Source organism: Hordeum vulgare, chromosome 3H, assembly GCF_904849725.1.
Source record: "Hordeum vulgare subsp. vulgare chromosome 3H, MorexV3_pseudomolecules_assembly, whole genome shotgun sequence".
Classification (NCBI taxonomy): domain Eukaryota; kingdom Viridiplantae; phylum Streptophyta; class Magnoliopsida; order Poales; family Poaceae; genus Hordeum; species Hordeum vulgare.
In genome coordinates this window covers 559,231,264-559,254,447 of record NC_058520.1, presented here as the reverse complement: position 1 = coordinate 559,254,447, position 23,184 = coordinate 559,231,264, and the positions used below count along the sequence as shown (strand labels likewise).

The 23,184-nt window shown below is 42.6% G+C and overlaps 1 protein-coding gene and 1 pseudogene across 1 annotated transcript; both read left to right on the top strand.

Moving 5' to 3' along the window:
* The first annotated feature begins 12,506 nt into the window (after positions 1-12,506).
* Positions 12,507-14,588, top strand: LOC123442025 (annotated as a pseudogene).
* A 3,157-nt stretch (positions 14,589-17,745) lies between these two features.
* On the top strand, positions 17,746-20,102 carry LOC123445054. Its single transcript, XM_045121978.1, has 5 exons — positions 17,746-18,023; positions 18,117-18,407; positions 18,589-18,671; positions 19,195-19,282; positions 19,624-20,102. The coding sequence occupies exons 1-5, from the start codon at positions 17,966-17,968 to the stop codon at positions 19,758-19,760; spliced, it is 657 nt and encodes a 218-aa protein (XP_044977913.1). The 5' UTR covers positions 17,746-17,965; the 3' UTR covers positions 19,761-20,102.
* The last annotated feature ends 3,082 nt before the right edge of the window (positions 20,103-23,184 follow it).

Here is a 23,184-nt window from a genome sequence, read left to right as displayed (position 1 = left end):
TACGATAAAAAAATATAAACTCGGTATAGGGGCGTTTTTTTTTGAAAAGTCATTTTTTGAAGTGACCTCTCGAAATCAAGTTCAAATGTTTTTAAAAAATTCAAAAAAAAATCAAAATGTTGTAATTCTTGCGCACATAGCCGTCATATGTGACAAGGTTATGAGAAAAAAATATAAACTTGGTGTAGGTCATTTTCATGAAAAAAGCCTTCACAAAAATGAGCTATCACTTATGAACATTTTCAGAGTTCGTAGAATAGGGAGAGAGGGTTTAGGGTTTGAAAAAAAAAATTCAAAAAAAATCAAAAAAATCTCCATAGCTTCATTTTGGAGTGGATAAGAAGGATCTGAACTTACTTTTTCATTTTCATATCTAAAACGTGTTATTTGACGGTTTTGAATTAAAAGCATATTTTTTCAAAAAAAAATGTAGTAATATGAATATTAATCAATAAATAGTGAGACTTCGTTTTTACCCTATATATATGGAACAAGTGTTAATAAAAATATATATGTCTCATTTAGGGAAGGTCAAAAAAAAACTTGATTTCAAATAGGGCTGTTTACCCTAGCTTTCGAGCTCGTTTCTAGCACATTTCTCATTCGGACTGTTCACCTAAGAATATTGGACTTGAAATGCTCGATCAAATACACCGCACAGAGCAATGAACCTCCAATGTTCAACTTCAACTTTGGCTTGAATCCAAATTTTGGCCCAAATTCAAATATTGATTTAAATTCAAATTTTGATGGAAATTTGAATTTTGACTCAAATAAGGAACCAAAGTAGAAGCAACATTATTACAACTGATGCCAACATTATTACAACTGATGCCAACATTATTACAGTAGCTCAAAGCTACCAAGTTTTAAGATGCCAACATCTTAATACAAATCTACCAAGTTTTAAGCGATCGACTCGCCGTCAAATTGACAACACAAACATTTTCCAACAACTTAATTCAAATTTTTGACTTGCTCCTTGTGTTTGCAGCTGGCTTCACAGTCTTGCTCCTGGTTTCCCTGGTTGAGATGATCTTTTCTTTCAGACTCTTGTTCCTTTTGATCTTGGGCTTTACTTGGTGTTTTCCCCGTGGAGGTGCTGATGGAGTAGTTCCACTCGTCGAGCACTTGACGACCATTTGACGGTCATCTATGGGTTCAGTAATCTTTAAAGGCACAATTGGAACAATTACCCCCTCCTCTTCCTCTCTTATAGCTTCAAAACCATCAAAGTCCATGGTTTCAAAATCTTCTGCTTCATTTGCTGCTGCATTCTCCAATGCATCTTCAATCTCCATTGCTGCTGCATTCTCCACTGCATCTTCAATCTCCATTGCTGTTGCATTCTCCTCAGCATTGGCTGATGTCCATCTTTCCTCCTCTCCAAATGATGCATCCACTGCATTGGTACAAAGCCTAGCAATATGCCCCAGAACTCCACACTTTTTGCAAGCACGTTTCTTTGGTAGACGACCCTCCTCACCTGCTCTAATCCTCTGGTTCCTTGGTCTTCCTGGTGGTCTAGTAATGACAGGAGCATGGAGTTTGAACCCTGGATCTACTATGTTCCATTGATCTTTCCCCAATAGTGCAGGCACATTGTCAGCATAAGCAACCATAAATTTGGCAACAGAGAAATACACAGAGCAATATTGATCAACTTCACCATTTGCACCCCCGATAACGGTCATCAGATGTAGGGCATGTATGCATGGATTCCCACAGATCTGCCATTGCCTACAAGTACATTCTCTAGTACTTAGGTTCACAGGATACCTCCATACCCTATTTTTAGTGTCAGTATAGGTAACCTCTGCCTCATATGTACCAGATCGAATACATTTCATCTTCAGGCCTCTTGCCTTCAAGTGCAATACCTTAATCAGTGATGGGAGCATTTGATGACCAACATATTGTGTTTCTGCAATTCTTTTGCGAAGAGCCATCTTTATCATGATCATTTGCCTCATCTTGTCAAATGCTTGCCACAACAAGAGCCCTTTCACTGACTTGAGCTTTGAATTGAAGCACTCTGCAAGGTTACTGGTCACATAATCTACTTTGCAGATTTCGTTGAATTTGCTTCTTGACCACACCTTACCATGATGTGCATCCATGTACTCCTTCACAAGAGGATTTTGAGCATACAACACTCTCAAATGGTGTTCATGCTTCCTTTTGCTGCATGTGTATGATGCTGGCCATAAGTTCTCATCATAAACTTTACCTTTGAACTTCTTTTTGAAATTATGCGCTAGGTGTCGCATACATTCCCTATGCTCCACTCCAGGGAATACAATTTCCACTGCACTCTCTAAACCCTTGCAAGCATCTGTGTGTATAGCCAAACCTGGGGGTGTGCCTATAATGTTGCGCAACTGCTGCAGAAACCAGACCCAACTTTCCTCAGACTCTGCCTCCACCACACCAAATGCAACTGGGAATAGCCAGTTGTGTCCATCAACTGCAGAAGCTGCTACTAGCTGTCCTCTCCATCTTCCAGTCAAATGTGTAGCATCTACAGCCAAATAGGGTCTGCAACCATCTAGAAACCCCTACCAGCAAGCCTTGAAACAAACAAAAGCCCTTCTGAAGCACTCCTTCTGAAATGACTTCCCTTTTATTTTGAATTGAACTGTATGCTTGTCAATCTCTACAACACTCCCTGGACTTGCCATCTCCACTTCAGCTTTGAAAGTGTAAAGCAGCTGAAAATTGTCATCCCATTGACCATTAATTCTGTCAAGAGCCTTTTCCCTAGCATTGAAAATTCTCATGTAAGGAATTTCTATCTTGTACTTCTCAAAAAGCTTCCCATGGAGTGTTGTTGGACCAAGTCCAGGTTCTTATCTCAGCCAATCCAATATAGCATCTGCCACCCACCTAGTTTTTGCTAGCTTGGTTTTGGCCTTCCCCCCTCCCCCTCCAGGTGGACAGGTGTGCTTGTGTGGGTTTTTCTTTATCTGAAACAAAATAAAAGGGTAAAAAATAGTTAAGAAACCTTACTCAACAATCTGAAACTAAATTACTAATTGAACTTGGATTACCTGAATATATTTGCTCTTTCTCATACGAGATGCATGCAACTTCCACCTACACCTAGGATATGGACAAAAAACTGTGAACCTTGCTGGCTCACTCCTTTTAATCTTATAGGTGTTTTCAGATATAATGCACCATGTTGTCACTGCATTCCGACAGTCCACCATTGATTGGAAAATGGTACCTACACTAAGCTCAGGTTTTTCCCTGTTCCACTCAATTGTTGGCATGTCATCACCATCGTATTCATCCTCGATTAAGTTGTCCATGTTCTCCACCTTCTCTTCATCGTCAGTGTCATCAAACCTAGCTTGGCTGATGGGCTCCTCCATATATTCGTCATCCACTGCTTGCTAACTGGCTACATCGACCAGTTCAGGAAACATCATCTCGTCTTCATCATCATTTGTAGGCACTACCTCGCCAGGTTCTGCATCCTCTTCTACACCAACTGCAGAAGGTACACGAGAAGCAGCAGCTGAATCAGAACCACAATTGGCAGCAGCCATGCTGTGGCTCCATGAACCACTTGCTTTACTTGGTGTCGACCTACAAGGAGTGCCGGGGTGCTGGCTATTAGCACAGCCAGATGATGTCTGAACTCTCTTCCCCTTCACCCGTTCTGCGCGTGGCTGAAGCACATCGATTTGGAGTTTACCGAATCGACAGCCAGCAATCCCAGCAAAAAGCAACGACATATGATCGTCGCAAGTTAGTGGGAGAAATCTTTGCTCGTCACTGCTGAAGTAATTCAGTTCAACAGCATCGGCATCACTCCAGGGATATGTGTTTCTGAGCTCAGCTTGCAAATCTTTGAAAGATATGTTGGTTTCTACCACTTTGGGATAGAAAAATGATGAAATAAAATGCGGTTTAGTACCACGCAGCACACTAGTTTCCATTCTAATCGCCAGCCGGAAAGCCAGCGCGGGATCAATCCTATTTTGTTGAAGGAAATAAAGGCTTCAGTTAGCCGGGTAAAATCGAGCACCAATTCGAACGATTCAAGCAAACAGAAGTCAAATACGGCCTACAATACGACTTAGAACGTCAAGTCGAGAGGAAACAATGCTTACCCAGGTTTAATCCATGAATTATCTGCCGCGGATTCGACCCAATCCTCTCCACGGGTGACTGCATTCCGGGCGTCCTCACTCAACATCGCCATGTAATCCTAGATGGGGAGGTGGGCTATATCTGGCGGAGACGCGACATCGCCGACGAACGGAATAGGGGCATAGGGTGGAGGAAACAACTGCGGTGGACGCGGCACGACGCCGGCGGAGGAGGCGGGGCGGCGCGATGCAACGCGGCCTGTCTAGATATGTTTCAGATTCAGACAAGCTGCCCAATACGTGTCTCCTTGCGGTCCCACCCGTCAGCAAGCAACAGTCAGCCAAAGACTCGGCCCCACTCGTCAGCAATTAACAGTCAATTGATGGTCAATGGACGGTCAAGACAACAAACGGCCGCTATGAGCATTTGTGAGAGTTTCAGCTAAGGAAGAGGGGAAAAGTGAGCAAAAGTTTGGAGCGTGGGGAAAAGTGAGCACAACTAAGGAACCAGGGGCACTAATTTAAATATCCCTTTTTAGTGGGGATAGCTTCTACCCACTTAGTAACGTAATCGACAACAACTAAGATGTGAGTGTACCCATTGGAACTCGGGAAGGGTCCCATATAATCAAAGCCCCAGACATCAAATGGTTCAATGACAAGTGAATAGTTCATAGGCATCTCCTGACGCTTACTAATGTTCCCTATTCTTTGACATTCGTCACAAGACAAGACAAACTTACGGGCATCCTTGAAGAGAGTGGGCCAATAGAAACCTGATTGCAATACCTTATGGGCAGTTCTATCTCGAGCGTGGTGTCCTCCGTAGGCTTCGGAATGACACTTCTGCAAGATCTGTCCCTGTTCATGTTCAGGTACACAACGTCTAATAACACCATCTACTCCCTCCTTATAGAGGTGAGGATCATCCCAAAAGTAGTGTCTCAAATCAAAGAAGAATTTCTTCTTTTGTTGATAGGTGAAACTGGGTGGTGTATTTGGCTATGATATAGTTTGCATAATCGGCATACCACGGCGCACTATGTGAAGTGCGGATGACATTCAATTGCTCATCAGGAAAGCTATCATCAATAGGTAGTGGGTCATCAAGGACATTCTCTAGCCTGGACAAGTTATCTGCTACAGGGTTATCAGCATCCTTTCGGTCAACGACGTGCAAATCAAATTCCTGTAGCAGGAGAACCCATCTGATCAGCCAAGGCTTAGCGTCCTTCTTCTCCATGAGATACTTAATAACAGCATGATCAGAGTGAATAGTGACTTTGGAGTCAACTATGTAAGATCTGAACTTTTCACATGCAAACACGACTGCTAAAAATTTCTTCTCCGTAGTGGCATAGTTTCTTTGGGCACTGTCTAGAGTTTTACTAGCCAGTTTCAGACCCTGAAAACGAAGAGGTATCTGTTTCGGTAAGAAACTCCGATGCTTTTCCAATAGGAAATTTCCTCCGTTTTCGAATTTTTGGAAAATTAGAAAAATAAAAAGCAGTCCGAAGAGCGCACGAGGCGGCCACAAGCTTGGAAGCCGCCACCTACCCCCCTGGTGGCGCATGGAGGGCTTGTGGGCACCTCGTGTGCCCCCCGGACTCTATTTCTTGCGGATCACTCCTTCTGATCCAGAAAAAATCAATATATATTCGCCCGAAGGTTTTGATCTCCGTATCGCGCAGTTTTCCTCTGTTGTCATTTCGAGCTTGTTGTCTGCCGCAGATTTAGGCCAAGATGTCTTCTCAAGATTCAGAAGAAGAGATCTATGTGGCCGATGATCATGCTAACTCTAGGATTAATGGGGACTTGGAACCATATGGCTAGACCACTGATGAGGAAGAGGACTATGAGCCCAAGTGGAAGGAACAAACGAGTTCCTATGAAGAGGAGGCTCCTCTACCTCAACCTGGACGCACTCATGTGGAGTTCAAGAAGTCAAGTCTCCCTGACCAAAGGAAGAAGGCTAAGACCTTGTTCATCCCTTCTCGTTTCTTGCAGGAGAGTAAGCAGGAACTTTGCCATAGAGTGTTGAAACTTGAGGAGGAAAATGACGATCTAAGGGAGCAGAACTTTTTGCTCAAGTGGAAATTAGACAAGCTCAAGACTGTTTCAGCAACTCCACCACCATCACCACCAAAGGAAGACAACTAAGCATTGGTATGGGCAATCCCCTTGGCTTCTGCCAAGCTTGCGGGAGTTTCCCTGGTATCGTATCACCTTTATATCTTTTGCTTTTACCTTTGTTTTAGTTCTTTCCTTTTCAGTTTTTATTTCTTCTCTTAGTGGAATAAGTCTTTAGTGTTTAGTTTGAGTCTTTTTCTTTTGTCTCTCCCCCGATGTATTCAAGCTTACGAGCTATATAATAAAGAGTATCTTAGTCAAGGGCTTTGCTTTGTGCCATGATCGAAAGTATGAAAAATACGATAGCATGAAAGATCATGAGATGATCTTATGGGAAGTGATAGCTTCACATATGACACGTATGATGATTGAAACTTGTTGAGAATAAATCAACATAGACCTCAGTCATTTTTGCAATTAATAAGAAGTAATAAGGAAAGAGAGATTCACATATAAATATATCATCTTAGACACTTTTTACATTTGTGAGCACTCACCAAACTATTACATGCTTAGGAGTAGATGTTGGACAAGGAAGACACCATAATGAATTGTGTTTGCTTGGTTCCAAACAACGTTATACGATTAGAGATCCCGTAGCAGGTGACCATTGCTTCCACCTCATATTAGTGAAAACTCCCGCACCAAGTAGAGATACTACTTGTGCATCCATAAACCTTCAACCCAATTTTACCATGAGAGTCCACCATACCTACCTATGGATTGAATAATATCCTTCAAGTAAGTTGTCATCGGTGCAAGCAATAAAAATTGCTCTCTAATATGTATGATCTATTAGTGTGTGGAAAATAATCTTTGTACGAACCTGTGATGAGGAAGACATAAAAGCGATAGACTGCATAATAAAGTCCTTTATCACAGGAGGCAATATAAAGTGACGTTCCTCCGGACTAAGAGGACACGCATTCAAACCTCAAAAGCGCATGACAACCTCTGCTTCCCTCTACGAAGGGCCTATCTTGTACCTTTACTTTTTGCCCTTGTAAGAGTCATGGTGATCTTCACCAATTGCCTATTTTTGCCTTTGTCTTGGCAACCGTCACATGCTTGGGAAAGATCTATATTCATATATCAACTTGGAGTTGAGTACTTATGCTTTATTATTGTTGACTTTACCCTTGAGGTAAATCGTTGGGAGGCAAAACTATAAGCCCCTATCTTCCTCTATGTCCAGCTGAAACTTTGACACCATGAGTACCACGTGAGTTGTAACAATTGTGGAAAACAAAAGAGATGATTGAGTATGTGGGTTTGCCTTACAAGCTCTTATTTGACTCTTTCTGATGTTGTGATAAATTGCAATTGCTTCAATGACTTTGGACTGTTGTTGGTTACTTCTCGGTAAGGTTTTTGCTTCATGCTTTGCTTTGTGAAGGAATTGTTACTTTCCCATAAGAATCTTTATGATGTATTGTTCTTTCCCATAAGAATCTTTATGATGTATTGTTGTTCTATGTGTGATCATGATGCCCTCATGTCCGTATTATGTTTTATCGACACCCTCGTCCCTCAACATGTGGTCATGTTTATGGAACTTGGTTTTAGCTTGAGGACAAGCGAGGTCTAAGCTTGGGGGAGTTGATACGTCCATTTTGCATCATGCTTTCATGTTGATATTTATTGCTTTATGGGCTGTTATATTACTTTGTGGTACCATATTTATGCCTTTTCTCTCTTATTTTGCAAGGTTTACTTGAAGAGGAAGAATTCAGGCAGCTGCAATTCTGGACTGGAAAAGGAGCAAATCTTAGTCCACTATTCTGCACATCTCCAAATGCCCTGAAAATTTACGTGGAATTTTTTGGGATTATATAAAAAATACTGGGCTAAAGAAGTACCAGAGGGGAGCTACCAGGTTGCCACAAGCCCTGCCACCGCCACCCCCCCTGGTGGCGGCTATAAAGCTTGTGGGCTCCCCGACGGCCCACTTGCCCCCCTCTTTTGCTATATGAAGGATTTCGTTCCAGAAAAAATCAATCGAGAGTTTTTTCGTGGTTTCGCCGCCGCCACGAGGCGGAACTTGAGCAGATCCAATCTAGAGCTCCGGCAGGACGATCCTGCCGGGGAAACTTCCCTCCCGGAGGGGGAAATCGTCACCATCGTCATCACCAACACTCCTCTCGTCGGAGGGGAGGCATCTTCATCAACATCTTCATCAGCACCATCTCCTCTCCAATCCCTAGTTCACCTCTTGTAACCAATCTCCGTCTCACGACTCCGATTGGTACTTGTAAGGTTGCTAGTAGTGTTGATTACTCTTTGTAGTTGATGCTAGTTGGATTACTTGGTGGAAGAGTTTATGTTTAGGTCCTTGATGCTATTCATTACACCTATGATCATGATTATGTTCATGCTTTGTGAGTAGTTACTTTTGTTCCTGAGGACATGGGATAAGTCATGTTAATAATAGTCATGTGAATTTGGTATTCGTTCGGTATTTTGATATGTTGTATGTTGTTTTTCCTCTAGTGGTGTTATGTGAATGTCGACTACATAACACTTCACCATACTTGGGCCTAGAGGAAGGTATTGGGGAGTAGTAAGTAGATGATGGGTTACTCGAGTGACAGAATCTTAAACCCCAGTCTATGCGTTGCTTCGTAAGGGGCTGATTTGGATCCACTAGTTTAATGCTATGGTTAGATGTTGTCTTAATTCTTCTTTCGTGGTTGCGGAAGCTTGCGAGAGGGGTTAATCATAAGTGGGATGCTTGTCCAAGTAAGGGCAGTACCCAAGCGCCGGTCCACCCACATATCAAACTATCAAAGTAACGAACGTGAATCATATGAACATGATGAAACTAGCATGACAGAAATTCCCGTGTGTCCTCGGGAGCGTTTTTCCTCCTATAAGACTTCGTTCAGGCTTGTCCCTTGCTGCAAAAGGGATTGGGCCACTTGCTGCACCATTGCTACTACTTGTTACTTGTTACTTTTCGCTTGCTACGTTTCACCTCACTACACCATCACTTGTTACCGCTACTTTCAGTGCTTGCAGTTATTACCTTGCTGAAAACCGTTTATCAGAGCCTTCTGCTCCTCGTTGAGTTCGACACTCTTACTTATCGAAAGGACTACGATTGATCCCCTATACTTGTGGGTCATCAGGCATCCAGGTCCCGCTATTGTATATTGACCGAGGGGTTCTCGGGTCCTGTCTACATACTTCTCGAACCCGCAGGGTCTGCACACTTAAGGTTCGATGATGTTTTAGTATAGTTGAGTTATATGTGTGGTTATCGAATGTTGTTCGGAGTCCCGGATGAGATCACAGACGTCACGAGGATTTCCAGAATGGTCCGGAAATGAAGATTTATATATGGGATGGTTTGATTTGGTCACCGGAAAGTTTCAGGCATTTCCAGCAGTGTACCGGGAGAGACGAATGGGTTCCGGGTGTTTACCGGGAGGGGCCCACCCACCCGGGAGTGAGCCCATGGCCTTAGGGTGGCGCACCATGTCCTTAGTGGGCTGGTGGAGCCAGCCCAAGTGGGCTATGGCGCCACAAGTAAAAATACCAAAAGAAAAGAAAAAAAAAAGGAAAGAGGGAGGTGGGAAGGAAAGGGAGACTCCTCCTTCCCAAACCGAATTGGAGGAGTCCTCCTCCACCCTTCGGCCAGCGCACCCTTGGGGCCCTTGTGCCCCAAGTCTAGCCCCTCCCCTCCTCCTATATATATTGGTGGTTTAGGGCTTTTTGAGACACAACTTTGCCACGTGCAACTCAAGCCTATTCCATATAGTTTTACCTCTAGATCGGATTTCTGCGGAGCTCGGGCGGAGCCCTGCAGGAGTAGATCATCACTACCACCGGAGCGTCGTCACGCTGTCGGAGAACTCATCTACTTCTCCGTCTCTCTTGCTGGAACAAGAAGGCCGAGATAGTCATTGAGTTATACGTGTGCTGAACGCGGAGGTGTCGTCCGTTAGGCGCTAGATCGGAACAAATCGTGGGACGGATCCTGGGACGACGGTGATTTGAATCACGAAGCTGTACCACTACATCAACCGTGTTTCTTAATGCTTCCCGCTTAGTGATCTACAAGGGTACTAGATCTAATCTCTTCTCGTAGATGGACATCACCATGATAGGTCTTCATGTGCGTTAGAAAATTTTTGTTTCCCATGCAACGTTCCCCAACACATACACAATGAAATCAAAACAAAGGTATTAACAAGTTTCTTAAACTTGGATAAGGGCAACTAACCAATGCAACCAAAGGCATCAACCAATGCAACTAAATCTCTGAGTGTCTCATGTTTCATAGATACAAACAAGCTCGATATGTTCAGCTGAGCTAATGTTTCAGGAAATATGGAGGCTTATGTGCAACTAAAATTTGGGAGGCTCATTACTCTATTTTTCACACACATGTTTATATTTGAGAGTGGATCAGATCTAGTGTTTCAGAGACAGGGATCTCACCGAAGATTGTTGATGGGATCTGCTCGATGGAGCTTCAGGAAAAACATCAAGGGATTTGTGAATCAAGTAGAAGATCCATCTCGCGGCAGAAGCCCCCGACGGTGCTTGGACCCTAGTAAGATGGTCGTGCTCGTTCTCCAACCAGGGGTCCTCGGTGAGCTAGATGGGCGTCCGATCCCACCATCTAGCGCGCGATGTGGTGCACCATGGAGGTCCCCCGCGTTGGTGGCGGTTGATTTTGCGGTGGTTGGGAGCCGCACCGCGCTCGGTGTAGGACTGTCACGACCGAGATAAAACAATTCTTTGTGCAACTGTTTTGTTGTTTGAGGAGTTAATCTGTTGGGGAAGCGACCGTGCCGCGTGCTAGGAGTTAGATCGGACGGCTGTGGACGGCTCTGTGTGCGAAGATCCGACGGCTATCATGATGGCAGACGTTTACTATACATCTACCGGGGGACGTTTTGCTCTTATTGGGTTTATTAATCTCTATTATTAAAAGCACGAGAGGGCAGATCTAACTCGCAATCTTAACCGTCTAATCAGATGATCAATGGATTAAAATACCCTGTTAACGAAAGTGATTTACCAACGAAACGCTAATCCCCCTTCGTCATCCCGCTTCCCGCACGTCCTCCGTCAACCGACGCCACAACCGGCACACCCGCACGCGTCCCGAATCTCGCACCCGCCCTCGCTCCATCGCGCTCATGCACCGCCACCTCTCCTGTGCCATCGCGCCCGCACGCCGCCACCTCTCCCGCACCCGGTCCCGCTCCATCGCGCCCGTGCGCCGCCACCGCTCCCGCTCCCCCGCCGCCACGCCCATATGCCGCCACCTCTCCCGTGCCACTGCGCCCGAGCCTCGCTCGGCACTCCCGTATCCGCCCCCGCCGGCCGCCCCGCCGCTCATCCCACGCCATCCGCCCCGTCGCTCAGCCCCCGACGGGCCGTCCCGCCGCTCATCCCGTGCCGGCTGCCCTGTCGCTCCTCCTCCGCTCGTGCCACCGTACTCGCGCCACATCATCGCTTCGTGCTCATTCCATCCCGGATGCGTGCGCCGATATCTGTCACCGCGATGCAGCGCCGGGCGCCTCGGCAGCAGCGCTCCCAGGCTGCTCGGCGAAATGCCGAGCTAGATGCTTGTTCCTGGACAACGACGGTGGTCGTAGATCAGGCTTGGGATGCGTTCCGTGACGGGCAAGCGACGGTTCGTGACCTATAGAGTGGTGGTGACGACGCTCATCAACTCATGGCGACGGCGAGCTTGAGCGGCTGGCGCTAGAGCTAGAGACAGGTCGGTGTTGTTCTCGGTGACATTGCAGGGCGGTCTGGAGAAGGAAGCATAAGATCTCACATAAACGACTAAACGGTACTCTGCCATAATTTTTAACCTATTTGTTTTTCGCTACTGCACTTGTGTTTTTAATCCATAGCGCTGACTTGGCTCAAATTGCAGACTGCATTCCTCAAAGTTCAGCTATGACAGTTCCATTAGTTGATCTGTACACTCTGAAGCAGGCTACATTGAATTTCTCCGAGACCCATGTGATTGGCCAAGGAGGGTTTGGCATAGTGTATAAGGTGCACGCACATCCATTTGATCCCAAATGCTTTGTATCCAATTTGCTTGTTTGATCAACTTCAGGTCTACTCTGCAAGGGTTTAATTAGGAAGATTTTACTTAAGAGATTATAGGCTAACTAACATAAAGCTTAACAATTGTACAATCACTAGGGTCAATTACCTGACGGGAGAGCGATTGCGGTGAAGAGGCTTAGGCAGTCTGCTCGCACGAGGAAAGGTAAATGTGGTTTCACAAGAGAAGTGGAGGTGATGGCCAGGCTTCGGCATGGTAACCTTGTTCGCCTCCTTGCTTACTGCAACGAAGGTGACGAGAGGATACTCGTCTATGTCTACATGCCCAACAAGAGCCTCGATCTCTACATATTTGGTACGATATACTTATACAACTTAGCTTGCCTATTATCAGAATTTGGATCAAAATAGATCATTAGGTTCTCCTCTGTCTGTCTTTGCATTTGGTTTACTAACAGGAAAAACATGTTTGTGTGTCGCAGGTGAACCCAGTCTCCGTGCTACGCTGAGCTGCAGATACTGAAGTAGACAGGAGCAAGTAGACAGGAGCAAGTGAGAAATAGTCTTTCCGCGATTGTTTATCCGACGCCTTGGCTTGGCTTGGCTCATGCTCCTCGCGGTCTGTGAATGAGTTCGTCCTTGCCAGGTATGGAGTTGCATGATGTTACTTCAAAACACCAAGACTGTTGGATGCTTGCTACAGAGTAATGATTAACATATCACTAAATAGAATATCTATTTTCTTTAATAAGTGCTATGTACATTTGCTCTTTGGAACTAGAAGTTGTTTCATTGTACCGGCTTGTTGATCCATAGACTGGTTTGCTATGCATCCTTATTTAATACTAGCAAAATCTTGGTGCTACTTTTCTCTGCAATACTATTGACCAAGACATAAAGACTATGTGCAATCTGTTGATGGGTTATTTTTGTATCAACAACCTTGAAGGCTCATGGAATGAAAAGGAGCCAGGATCTTTGTTTGTTAACCTAAGCTTGATGCCAGGGTTGTTTACTTCAACATGCCTTCACAATATATCCCTCTTGTCAGAACTGCCCCATTCAGCAAACAGAGCACATCTACTTTGAACATTTTACTGCAAAACTTACATTACTGTTGAATTGACTTCATCCTTTTCAGGTGTTAAACAAGATGGAAGTGTATCACACTTCTTCCACGGAACATTTAAAGCATATAACACTCGAACTAGGAAGCATCGAAAGATCAACACCGGTGATCTTGCCGATGTTCGCTGGCACAAAACAGGCAAGACAAAGCCAGTAATAGTTGATGGACAGCACCTTGGCTGTAAGAAAATAATGGTGCTATATATGAGTACCGTGAAGGGTGGGAAACCTAAGAAGACTAATTGGGTGATGCATCAATATCATCTAGGCACTGGCGAAGATGAGCAGAATGGAGAATATGTTGTCTCCAAATTATTTTTCCAGCAACAATCTAAGCCTGGAGAAAAGAGTGCACTAGAGTTAACCAACACAGATGTGATGGAAACTATAGTAGCTGAAGGATATCTCCCTGACCTTCCTGAACCAACCATGGAAGAAGAAGATGAACGCATTAGTAGTATTAGTAACCAAGAGGTTCTTCTTAATAATGAATATAATGCTGACGAGGAAGCCCTTCATAGCCATGAACATAGTACTTATCAGGTAGTTGCCTATTCATACCACTTTATTTCTGTGCATTACGTTCTTACTCAAGTTGAATTAGCAAACAAGACATAGGAGGTGTTTAGGGTAACTGAATAATGAAGCCAGTAACTGATATTCAGGAAAACGGAGATTGTGAAATAAACATGGAAGAAAAAGCTGCTGAAGAAAATGTCGTCTATCCATCCTCTGAAAAACCCGAGGATGGAGATAATCCCCCATCACAAGATCCAAACTTGTGGGAAGGTGATTCCCAGTTTCTGCTAGATTCTCAGCAACTGGCAGAAAATTTGGCCATTTGTGACGAGTTCCTGCAGAGCCAGAGCTCGTGCGGCGATGGAGATGAACCAGGTTCGATAAGCCTCGCCTGGCAGTTTATGCCCAATTGCCAGTAGAGGACTTGAAGAAAGATCTGCAAGAATACAAGGACTTGGGCCCTTCAGACAATGCAAATCTTGAGCCTGATAACAATGCTGAAGTTCGATTGAGCCAACTTGTAAGATTTTGATACCTTGAATCCTCATGCAATTTTTTGACATGTTCAATTTCCCCTTTCCACCCTGTGTTTGCTAATCTGTGCCTTACTTGCAGGAATTTTCACAGGACAGCTATACAATGGGAATTTTCACAGGGCAGGCGACTGATTGAATTCGTCTCCTTGAATGCACTGCCAACACCTTGTGCATGAAGAAACATCCGAAGCCCCTTTTTGCGAGACAATATTAGAGCAATGTGCTGCAAGCATCATCAATTGTGGTTTTCAGCTGTGTGGTGTTGTGGCTATTTACCTCGGTGAATCCGAGTTGTAACCCGCCAGCTTAACACCTTGGCGCTGTATATGAGACGCCCTGTTTATGCACTGATGAATTGCTCTCAAGCATACAAACTGTAAGTTATGAAGAAGGCCAGAAGGTGCGATGCTATGTGCTGGTTACTGTTCATCCCTAGAACTAGCTATGCCTGGCAGCATGCGCTTGTAAATTGTAAGGATTAGCTGCCTCATTTTGGGAATCTTGAATGAATAGTAAATGATTAGCTGACGTGCTGATGAGTTTTTCTTCAGTTATAAATCCTGAGTTAGTGTTGTCTACTGATGTTGCAGTATTTCTTCAGTTATACATCCTGAATTTGAGTTGTCTAATGATGTTGCAGTATTTCTTCAGTTATAAATCCTCAATTTGAGTTGTCTAATGATGTTGCATTGACAACGTTGGCCGTCATGGTACCACCTATTAAATGTAAAAGAAATCACTTTCATGTGCTGGATTAGTACCTTAGTGAAGCTGGGCTGAGAATTTCATGCAAGATTGATCTTGTGATAATCACATGATAGAGATGGAAACCAACCCCAACTTTTTCAACTCCCTTTCAAAGTATGGTATATATGTGAGCTTTCTATGAGTCGGTTTATAGTTTTGAATTAGATTATAATTGACAGCCATGCTTGGTAGGTTCCAGTGGGTTGGATTTAGGGCCTTTGTATAGAATAGCATGTATATAGAGAGAGATAGAAATAAGTTAAGGTTTCATGTGTTGCGTCAAGCTAAAGTCTTTGAAAATTCTTTGTTGTGGGAATCATTAAAATTTGGTGTTTCAACAATTCAGACACAGTATGAAACTTTAGACAACCTTCCAGACTATCATATGCTCGATTTTATCACGGTACATTTGGTGGAATATGAAACTTTGTGACGTGCATGATTTCTAACACGGTAGAGACAACCTTCCAGACTATCTAATATATTTTATCCTGTAGAGTCGTGTGAGTCGTTTCATATGCTCGAACATGAATGAATCGTCTAATGTATTTTATCATGTAGAGCCGTGTGAGTCGTTTCATATTCTCGAGCGTGAATGAATCTTAACAGATTATAGTGTTGCTGATTGGGACTCCGATGATCACATGTGTGCTTGTTGCCGCTTTTCACATGTGGATGAGTAGTATAGTGCACAACTACATTACACTGAAGGTGTATAGCATCAGTGAACACTTACTTTCACATTCTGTTCTATACGGATCTATACATATGTTAATTGACTGTCAATGTGTGGAAATAAATTGTATAAGCTACTGTTGTATGTAATGTGTGGTTGAGAAGTCCATTGTGTATGCATATTCGATATCAGATATGATGCTGATATGGAAATAAATCTATCTACAAAGATATATTTAGTTCAAACTAAGATTTAAGATACATTATTGCACCTGGTCATTTTATTAAAATACTTGTGGTATGTGTGCTGCACTTGCATGCTGACATTTGTTGTTAGAAAATTGTTTTGGACTGATTTACTCAATGGGATATGATCGTATGATAGGCTTCTATTAAGTTTTGTTGTTAAATTACTAGGATGTGATTAGTTAGGAAAGTAGCCCTGTGCATCGCCAAATTTAGTCGTAGATTGAGCAAACATGGATGATGCATAATTCCATGATGGAATTTATTGCCGAATCAAATTTTGTATATGTACACGAATACAAATTAACCTTCTGGATGGATTTACAGAGTATGCGTGTGGACCATGGAGCCATGCGTGAAGTTTACCTTTTTTGTCTTCCATTTTTTATGCTCATCACATATTTATATATGTCCGCCATGGTTGAAGTTTGCTAATATTATTATGCAGAAACAGTCGGTTCCTTTGCACATCTTTTGCTAGCTAGATTGTTCGAAAAAATACAGAGATGAAAAAATGCAACCATGTAACATTAATGTTGGGATGGTAATATTATGTAGAGATTCTTGCATCTGCATGTTAACTTCAGGTTAACTTTATTGTCAATGCAAATGTAATTATGATCATGCATCAACAAGAGCGGTCCTCATTTTATTGGAACATTCAGGTGTCTTTCTCTTGTGTGGTGCTATTGCTCTATTATTTGCATTGCTAAAGCTTGGTTGTATAAGATGTTATATCCCAGAAAAAACATACAGCGACTCAACTATACAAATGTTTTCTGAATATTCATTACATTCTTCTCTAACTGTTGGTAAAGGTTGTGGTATTGCTTATGTGAATTAACTTATATCCAACGGTACATGCTTCTTTGAATGTTCGCAAAGCTTGATGGTATTTTCAGTTGGTACAGATATTTATGAATGTAGCCAAGGTAATTATTAAGAATTTTACAACTGATGCATATTGTGATTCCAACTCATACTTATGTGCGAAAAAATTCTATGTTGGTGACTGCATATACTATATTGGTGCCACAATATCACATGTTTATGTCATTTTTTCCTAGGTGATGAAAATGTGCCTAGGATTAGTAAGTTGTTATAGGCCAGTTGCTTTCAATTGATTTGAAAAATTATGGACCCAGTCAAAATCATGAACAAAATCTAATACTTAATTTCTTAATGAAATAAAATAGCATATTTATTAAAATAGTTGAGTAAGAGATTTCTCAATGACATAAAAAGAACATTGTTAATTAAAATAATTGAGTGAAAGATTGTTGATCCGTCAAAATCGATGACCCATTTCTAAATTGATGACCTTAATTGAGTAAAAGGCCTCAAATTAAAATTCATGATATAAAATATACTCCCTCCGTTCCTAAATAGTATAAGACATTTTAGATATTGCACTATGAACTACATTGATGTATATAGACATATTTTAGAATGTAGATTCACTTATTTTGCTTCGTATGTAATCTCCTAGTGTAATCTCTAAAAGGTCTTATATTTTGAAACGAAGGGAGTATATAGATACGTAATTTTACTAGTTAATTTCAAGGAGAAGATAAGTAGTAGATCTGAAGTTCGATTACGCTTTCTCCTGTGGTTCGCGTCATCTGTTGCCTTCCTCCTGCCCCTCCTTTCCCCAGTTCCACTCCACTTCGTCGGTTTCCTCCGGGCGAGCCTCCGAAATCCAATGTCGGACTAGGGTTTTTTCGCAGCGCGCGCTATTTCCTGCGATTTCCAGGGTTCTGCCCCCACCGGAAGTTCCAGCTTCGCGTTTCGGTGGGAGTTCAACCGCTCGAACAAGCGCGCGCGATCCGGCGACCGTCCGAGGAAATGCAGGCTCCGCGGGCTCCCGTCGTCGTGCAAAACGAGAACTTGCCCATCTTCCGAGGTAAAGAACACACCACCTCTCCACCTCGCCGGATCCGCGGCGAACTCTCTTCATGTGCTGACCGGTTGCGCGCCCCTGCCGTTGTTTGGCCAGGCGTTGATGGAAAGAAGGCCGGGGCCGCGGGCGGGCCTGCGGCGAGGGCGGGGCGGCGAGGGCGGAGGGCCCTGGGAGACCTCGGTAGAGCCGGCAAGGCTCCGCCGGCCGGCGCCGCGGGGAAGGCTGCGGCAGCAGTGAGCGTGCAGGGGCCGAAGGGCGTGGCGAAACCGAGCTGCCTGAGCGATGTGGACTGGATGAAATGCTGCGAATGGGCTAAGGGTGGCATTGAAACTGCGGGTTTCACCGGGAATGATATGCAGAGTCTGATGGCCGACAAGCACGAAGAGCGTATGCTTTCTGTTTAACTGAACTTCTTTGGCTAGTATTCTCTTATCTTAGCTCTGTGAATTTCTCTGCCATGTTCTTAAAGGAAATAAAATAAAAAACAAGTTTTTTAATGTTAACGTTTGTGTGTGTGTGTGTGTGTGTGTGTGTTAAAATCCTGTGTGTGTTTCGATTTTGGGACCAGGCATACGAAAGAAGGTGGAGAAGGCAATGGGCAATTTGCAAGTCTCCATGGACAGTATTTATGACATCGATGCACCATCGAAGGTATGTCGCAACTTTTTGCTGCTCCCAAATTGCTCTGAAGTGTGATGAAATGCGGCTCTGCATCTAGATGATACTCCCTGCGTAAACTAATATAAGAGCGTTTAGATCACTAATACGGAGGGAGTACACTATAATGGAGAGGAGTGATACCATGATTAACCTGTAGCTGGAGTAAATTGGTGATAATAGTGAAGTGAACAAATTGTTAAAATGATTTGAACTGTTATGATTAATGATGCTTAGTATTTCTCAGTCACAAGCTAACTGATTTTCTGGTGCACAACTGTGTTATAACATGGCTTTATGGAATGGGATTAGAAGACAAGTTAGATTATACTATGTTTGTATGCTATTTACCCATTTTACCTACAAGCTTGTGCTATGGCTTAGTTAGTGAATAGTTTGATGTGACTGATGACTATGAGCTGAAATATTTTCCAGCTTGTTATGTTGATATCATGAGTATGCATTGTACGCAATTGATTAACTCCAGTTGGATAAATTAACCTTTTCTGTATCTTAGATATCCATGGACGATCCAGATGATGAAACAAGATTGGAGCTTGATCCTGAGTTTCTTCCTTCAACGGCGCACTTGAGCTCAAGACTAGGTTCGTCTCACTGCCTTTGTCTTCCCTCTTGCACACTGTGGCGCAGGCATGTGTTATGGCAGTAAATTACACGAATGCATGGCTTATTAACCTACTATAGATGATCTGAGTCTGCATTCAGTTTCTGTGAAACCAGGGACAGTTGCTTTTCTCTCCAAAAGGGAAAAAAAATCTTCCTAGAAACTTGATCTTTGTGCTCTCCCCTCACCCCAGAGACCTGTCTGTAACTGATCAAATACATCTGCCTTCAGAAACTTACTACTACAGATTATCTACATGTGCCATTGCATGGCAAAACCTTTTCTTGCAACTGCTCCATCAGACCTGTTGTTTTCTTGCAGGTGAGCATGATGGCAACTATATTCTATCTGATTTGGAATTTGAGTGTGAACCTTTTTCTGGTTGCAATTTCGAACTGAAGCTCAAGGATGACTACGGAAATGATAGTTCTTCTAGATCAACAATGTTACTCCATTGAGGGTTCATCCTTCAGTGTACCGGTTCTCTCATCCAACTGTTGTCGTACATCTAGTTGTACTGCAACTGCAAAGTATCTGTTGTTGGCATGTCCTATCTTATCTTGTCCAGATCTTATAGGCTGCCACATCATACCTGCAGTTCATATGTATCCCATGTTGTTAGGCTGTCCTGGTTGTAGTATGTTGTAACACTAATGGTAGATTGATAATTGTTATCGTTTAATATTTGCAAATGGCTGTTAGGCTGTCCTTGTTTTAACGCTAATGTCAAATTAAGAATTGTTGTCACTCAGTATTTGCAAATCTTCTGCTTAGTCACTGAAAGTTGAAATCGTGCTGTATAACTCCTGATCACTGTTCATATTGAGCTGAAGACCAGTATGACTAACCTTTTTTTAGTTTTTGACACATAGTGTAGGACTCCCCTGGTTGGAGTAGAACTTTCACCCCACCTTTCGTCACGTTAACTGAAATACATTATTCCATGTTTTTCTTTTCATTCAGTTGCAGGCAGAAAATGAAAATCTACGTTTACGCCCAAGCAAATGCAGTGCTGTTGTAAGTTGCAACTCATGGTGCATTAAACATTCCAATCTTCCTTTTGCATCCTTAATACTAAGACTTAAACTAACTAAACCTAAAATAAGGTGACTAAGTTTAAAGCACAAAGGACAGAGTGAATAGCAGAATGTGTGAGTAGCATTGTCAGTTAATAATTGTGTATTAGCACAACACACTTTGGAAAATTCATGCTGCACACTTCTGGCATCTTACTGGACAAATGCAAGAACGTATTTGAAGAGAAACCCTAACCATCTTGGATGAGCTTGCCAGCAGCTTACCAGATGTCTGAATGCTCGCATGTGCAAACATTCGTTGTGGTACACAGTTAACATTTTGTTTTCTCAGCCCGAGTTGCCTTGTAGCTCCTGACATGAAAATAGCTTACCCCTTGTCAGAAATAACACTTGAGGAAACAGCAAGTGATCAAGTGTTTTACTGCTGTACTTATTTGCCTTGGTTGTGAAGAAAATTTATGCATGCCCACTGAACACTGATGGAGGCTGGTGGAAGGGTATCATCCCAGCTGTCATCGTTGTATTTGCTGAGTCTAAGCTTCAGGTTACTCCTGCATTTCCTCATGTATATAGCTTAGCAATCAATTGCTTGGACTAAATTGTGTTAATGCAACTTAGCATGCTTTGTAGGATCCTTACCAACTGATTATAGCTAGTCTTGTTCAGCCACAGTGTCTCAGAATTGCTTGGACTCTTTGCACCTTGAAAAATAAGACTTTAATCTTGCACCCACATGATTGAGAATCCATGACTAACATATTTTCTGTTACGTTTGCTCACCAAATCGATGCGATTTGTCTCAAAAATTGATGCATCGGAAGTTTAGAGACGTTGACCTGCGACAGTGTCTCACAATACTGAAGAAGACCCTGGTCAGCCTCCTGACTAGTGCCGGTGGTAGCTTCTGCTGTTGCTTAAGTTTTGCCTTCGTACTTGTAGTTTGACTCTGTTTTCTTTTCCTTACTGTTTTGCTTGAGAGTAACTGTGTCCTGGACCTCTCAACCGTGAAGCATCTCCAGGAGTTGGGTCAAAAATAGGAGAGAACCTGCTTAACAAGAGGCTAACCAAGTCTTGGGAGGGAACACATGTGTCATTGTTGCCTGGTTTAAGATCTGTAGTCGGATGGCTGTGTAAGAACTAGCTTTAGGATCTGTAAACATTGTTTATTTGCACAGTAGCCTGTATAATGAATCACTGCCGGAGAGGTACCATACACTACTTGCTATGCTTAAATAGATCTTAATGTTTGATTAAGTTCCAGGAAAGAGTAGAGGCTCACTTATAGAGTGCTACTCGATGTTATTCTATAATCATTATGTGATTGCCACCTAATGAAAGCTACACGATTGATTTTTTATAGATATATGGTGGACTGAATTTTCAGACACTTTTCTTGTTCATGGGGCTCTGGTTGGATTACTGCTTATCCTTTTGCTTATGTCTTTTTCTTCCATTAATATCGTCACTTTCTGGCCGGGACCAAACTAAAGACTACGACAGATTGATGTGGTGATAGATGTATATGTATTTAGGGTGGCTGGTTTTGGATTTGGAGACCAGAAATCTTGTTTCCATTAACCTATAGCTGGCCAACGGTCTGCATGTCGTATGTGCATGCTGAAATTATAAATCCACCTCGAGCCCCCACGTCGATCAATCAAAATTATAGGGTGCAACAGCTCTACTGGTAGTCAAGAACAGGTCAAGTGCAACAAAACATTGGATATTAGCCGCACAACTAAACGCGCGGCTCAAGTATCTTCTTCTTTGTTTGTTTGTTTGTTTGAACATTGGATCAATCATATTTTATATTTTTGTTTGAACAAAAGGTGTTAAGAGGGTGATGGTTGGTGGTGCGTGCAACACATGCATTATCGTGGCCGGTGCTGAGGGTCGAGTCAGTGCAGTGATTAGTAAGAAGACCAAGAATTGTGGTTGTGGTAGAAAACGGATTGACGGCCGAAGTAATCATGACTTGATTGCCACCGAATGAAAGCTACTCCAATTTCTTGGGATATGGTGGACATGATTTTGAGATACTTTTCTTGGCTTATGGGTCATGGGGCACTGGTTGCTGCTTACCCTTTTGTTTATGGCCTTTGGAGTTTAGAAGAATCAGTTTTTTCATTAATCGTTTTGTTAATTAATGGTCATCTCAGCCCAATCTCCACTAAAGGAAGACTTTGCCGTATCGCAAATCCACCCTTCCAAGTATTCACGTTTATGGAAATTGAGATGAAGTGTAAATTATGGAACCTTCATTTCTCACTTATCGAATATTACTGGTTTTTCCCATGGCTGCCAATGCCCCACTATAACCTTTTTATAACTTTATCTGCATATATAAAGCTTAGCATGCAGTTGCTGAATGGTGAGATGTGATGTACTTTGATATTAGTATTATTGTGTAAAAAACAAACATTTTATTTGGCAGTTTAGATTAGTACTAATACAATCTACATATGTTGAAGACGGGTGTATATCGTGTTCAAAATTTATGCTAGAAATTATACAATTTTAAACTGTTTGTGAAGATTATTGGAAACACATATAACCAGCACAAACAACAAAAAACAAATGCATGTAAACCGAACAATGCACTGCAATACAAAAATGCAGTGTAAAATTATTAGCATTAATTATAGCTACAAAATGACACTTTTATGAGGAAAAACTTTCAGACTATTCATAATCAGTCATGCTAATGATAGTATAGAAAACATCAAAATTAAAAAAAATACAATCTCCATGGCCCACATAGCGATGACTAGAAGCACCGGAGCGAGCTGACAGCATCTCTAGTAGACCCCGTATAATGGTCAAACCCCAGTTTCGATCAAAAAAA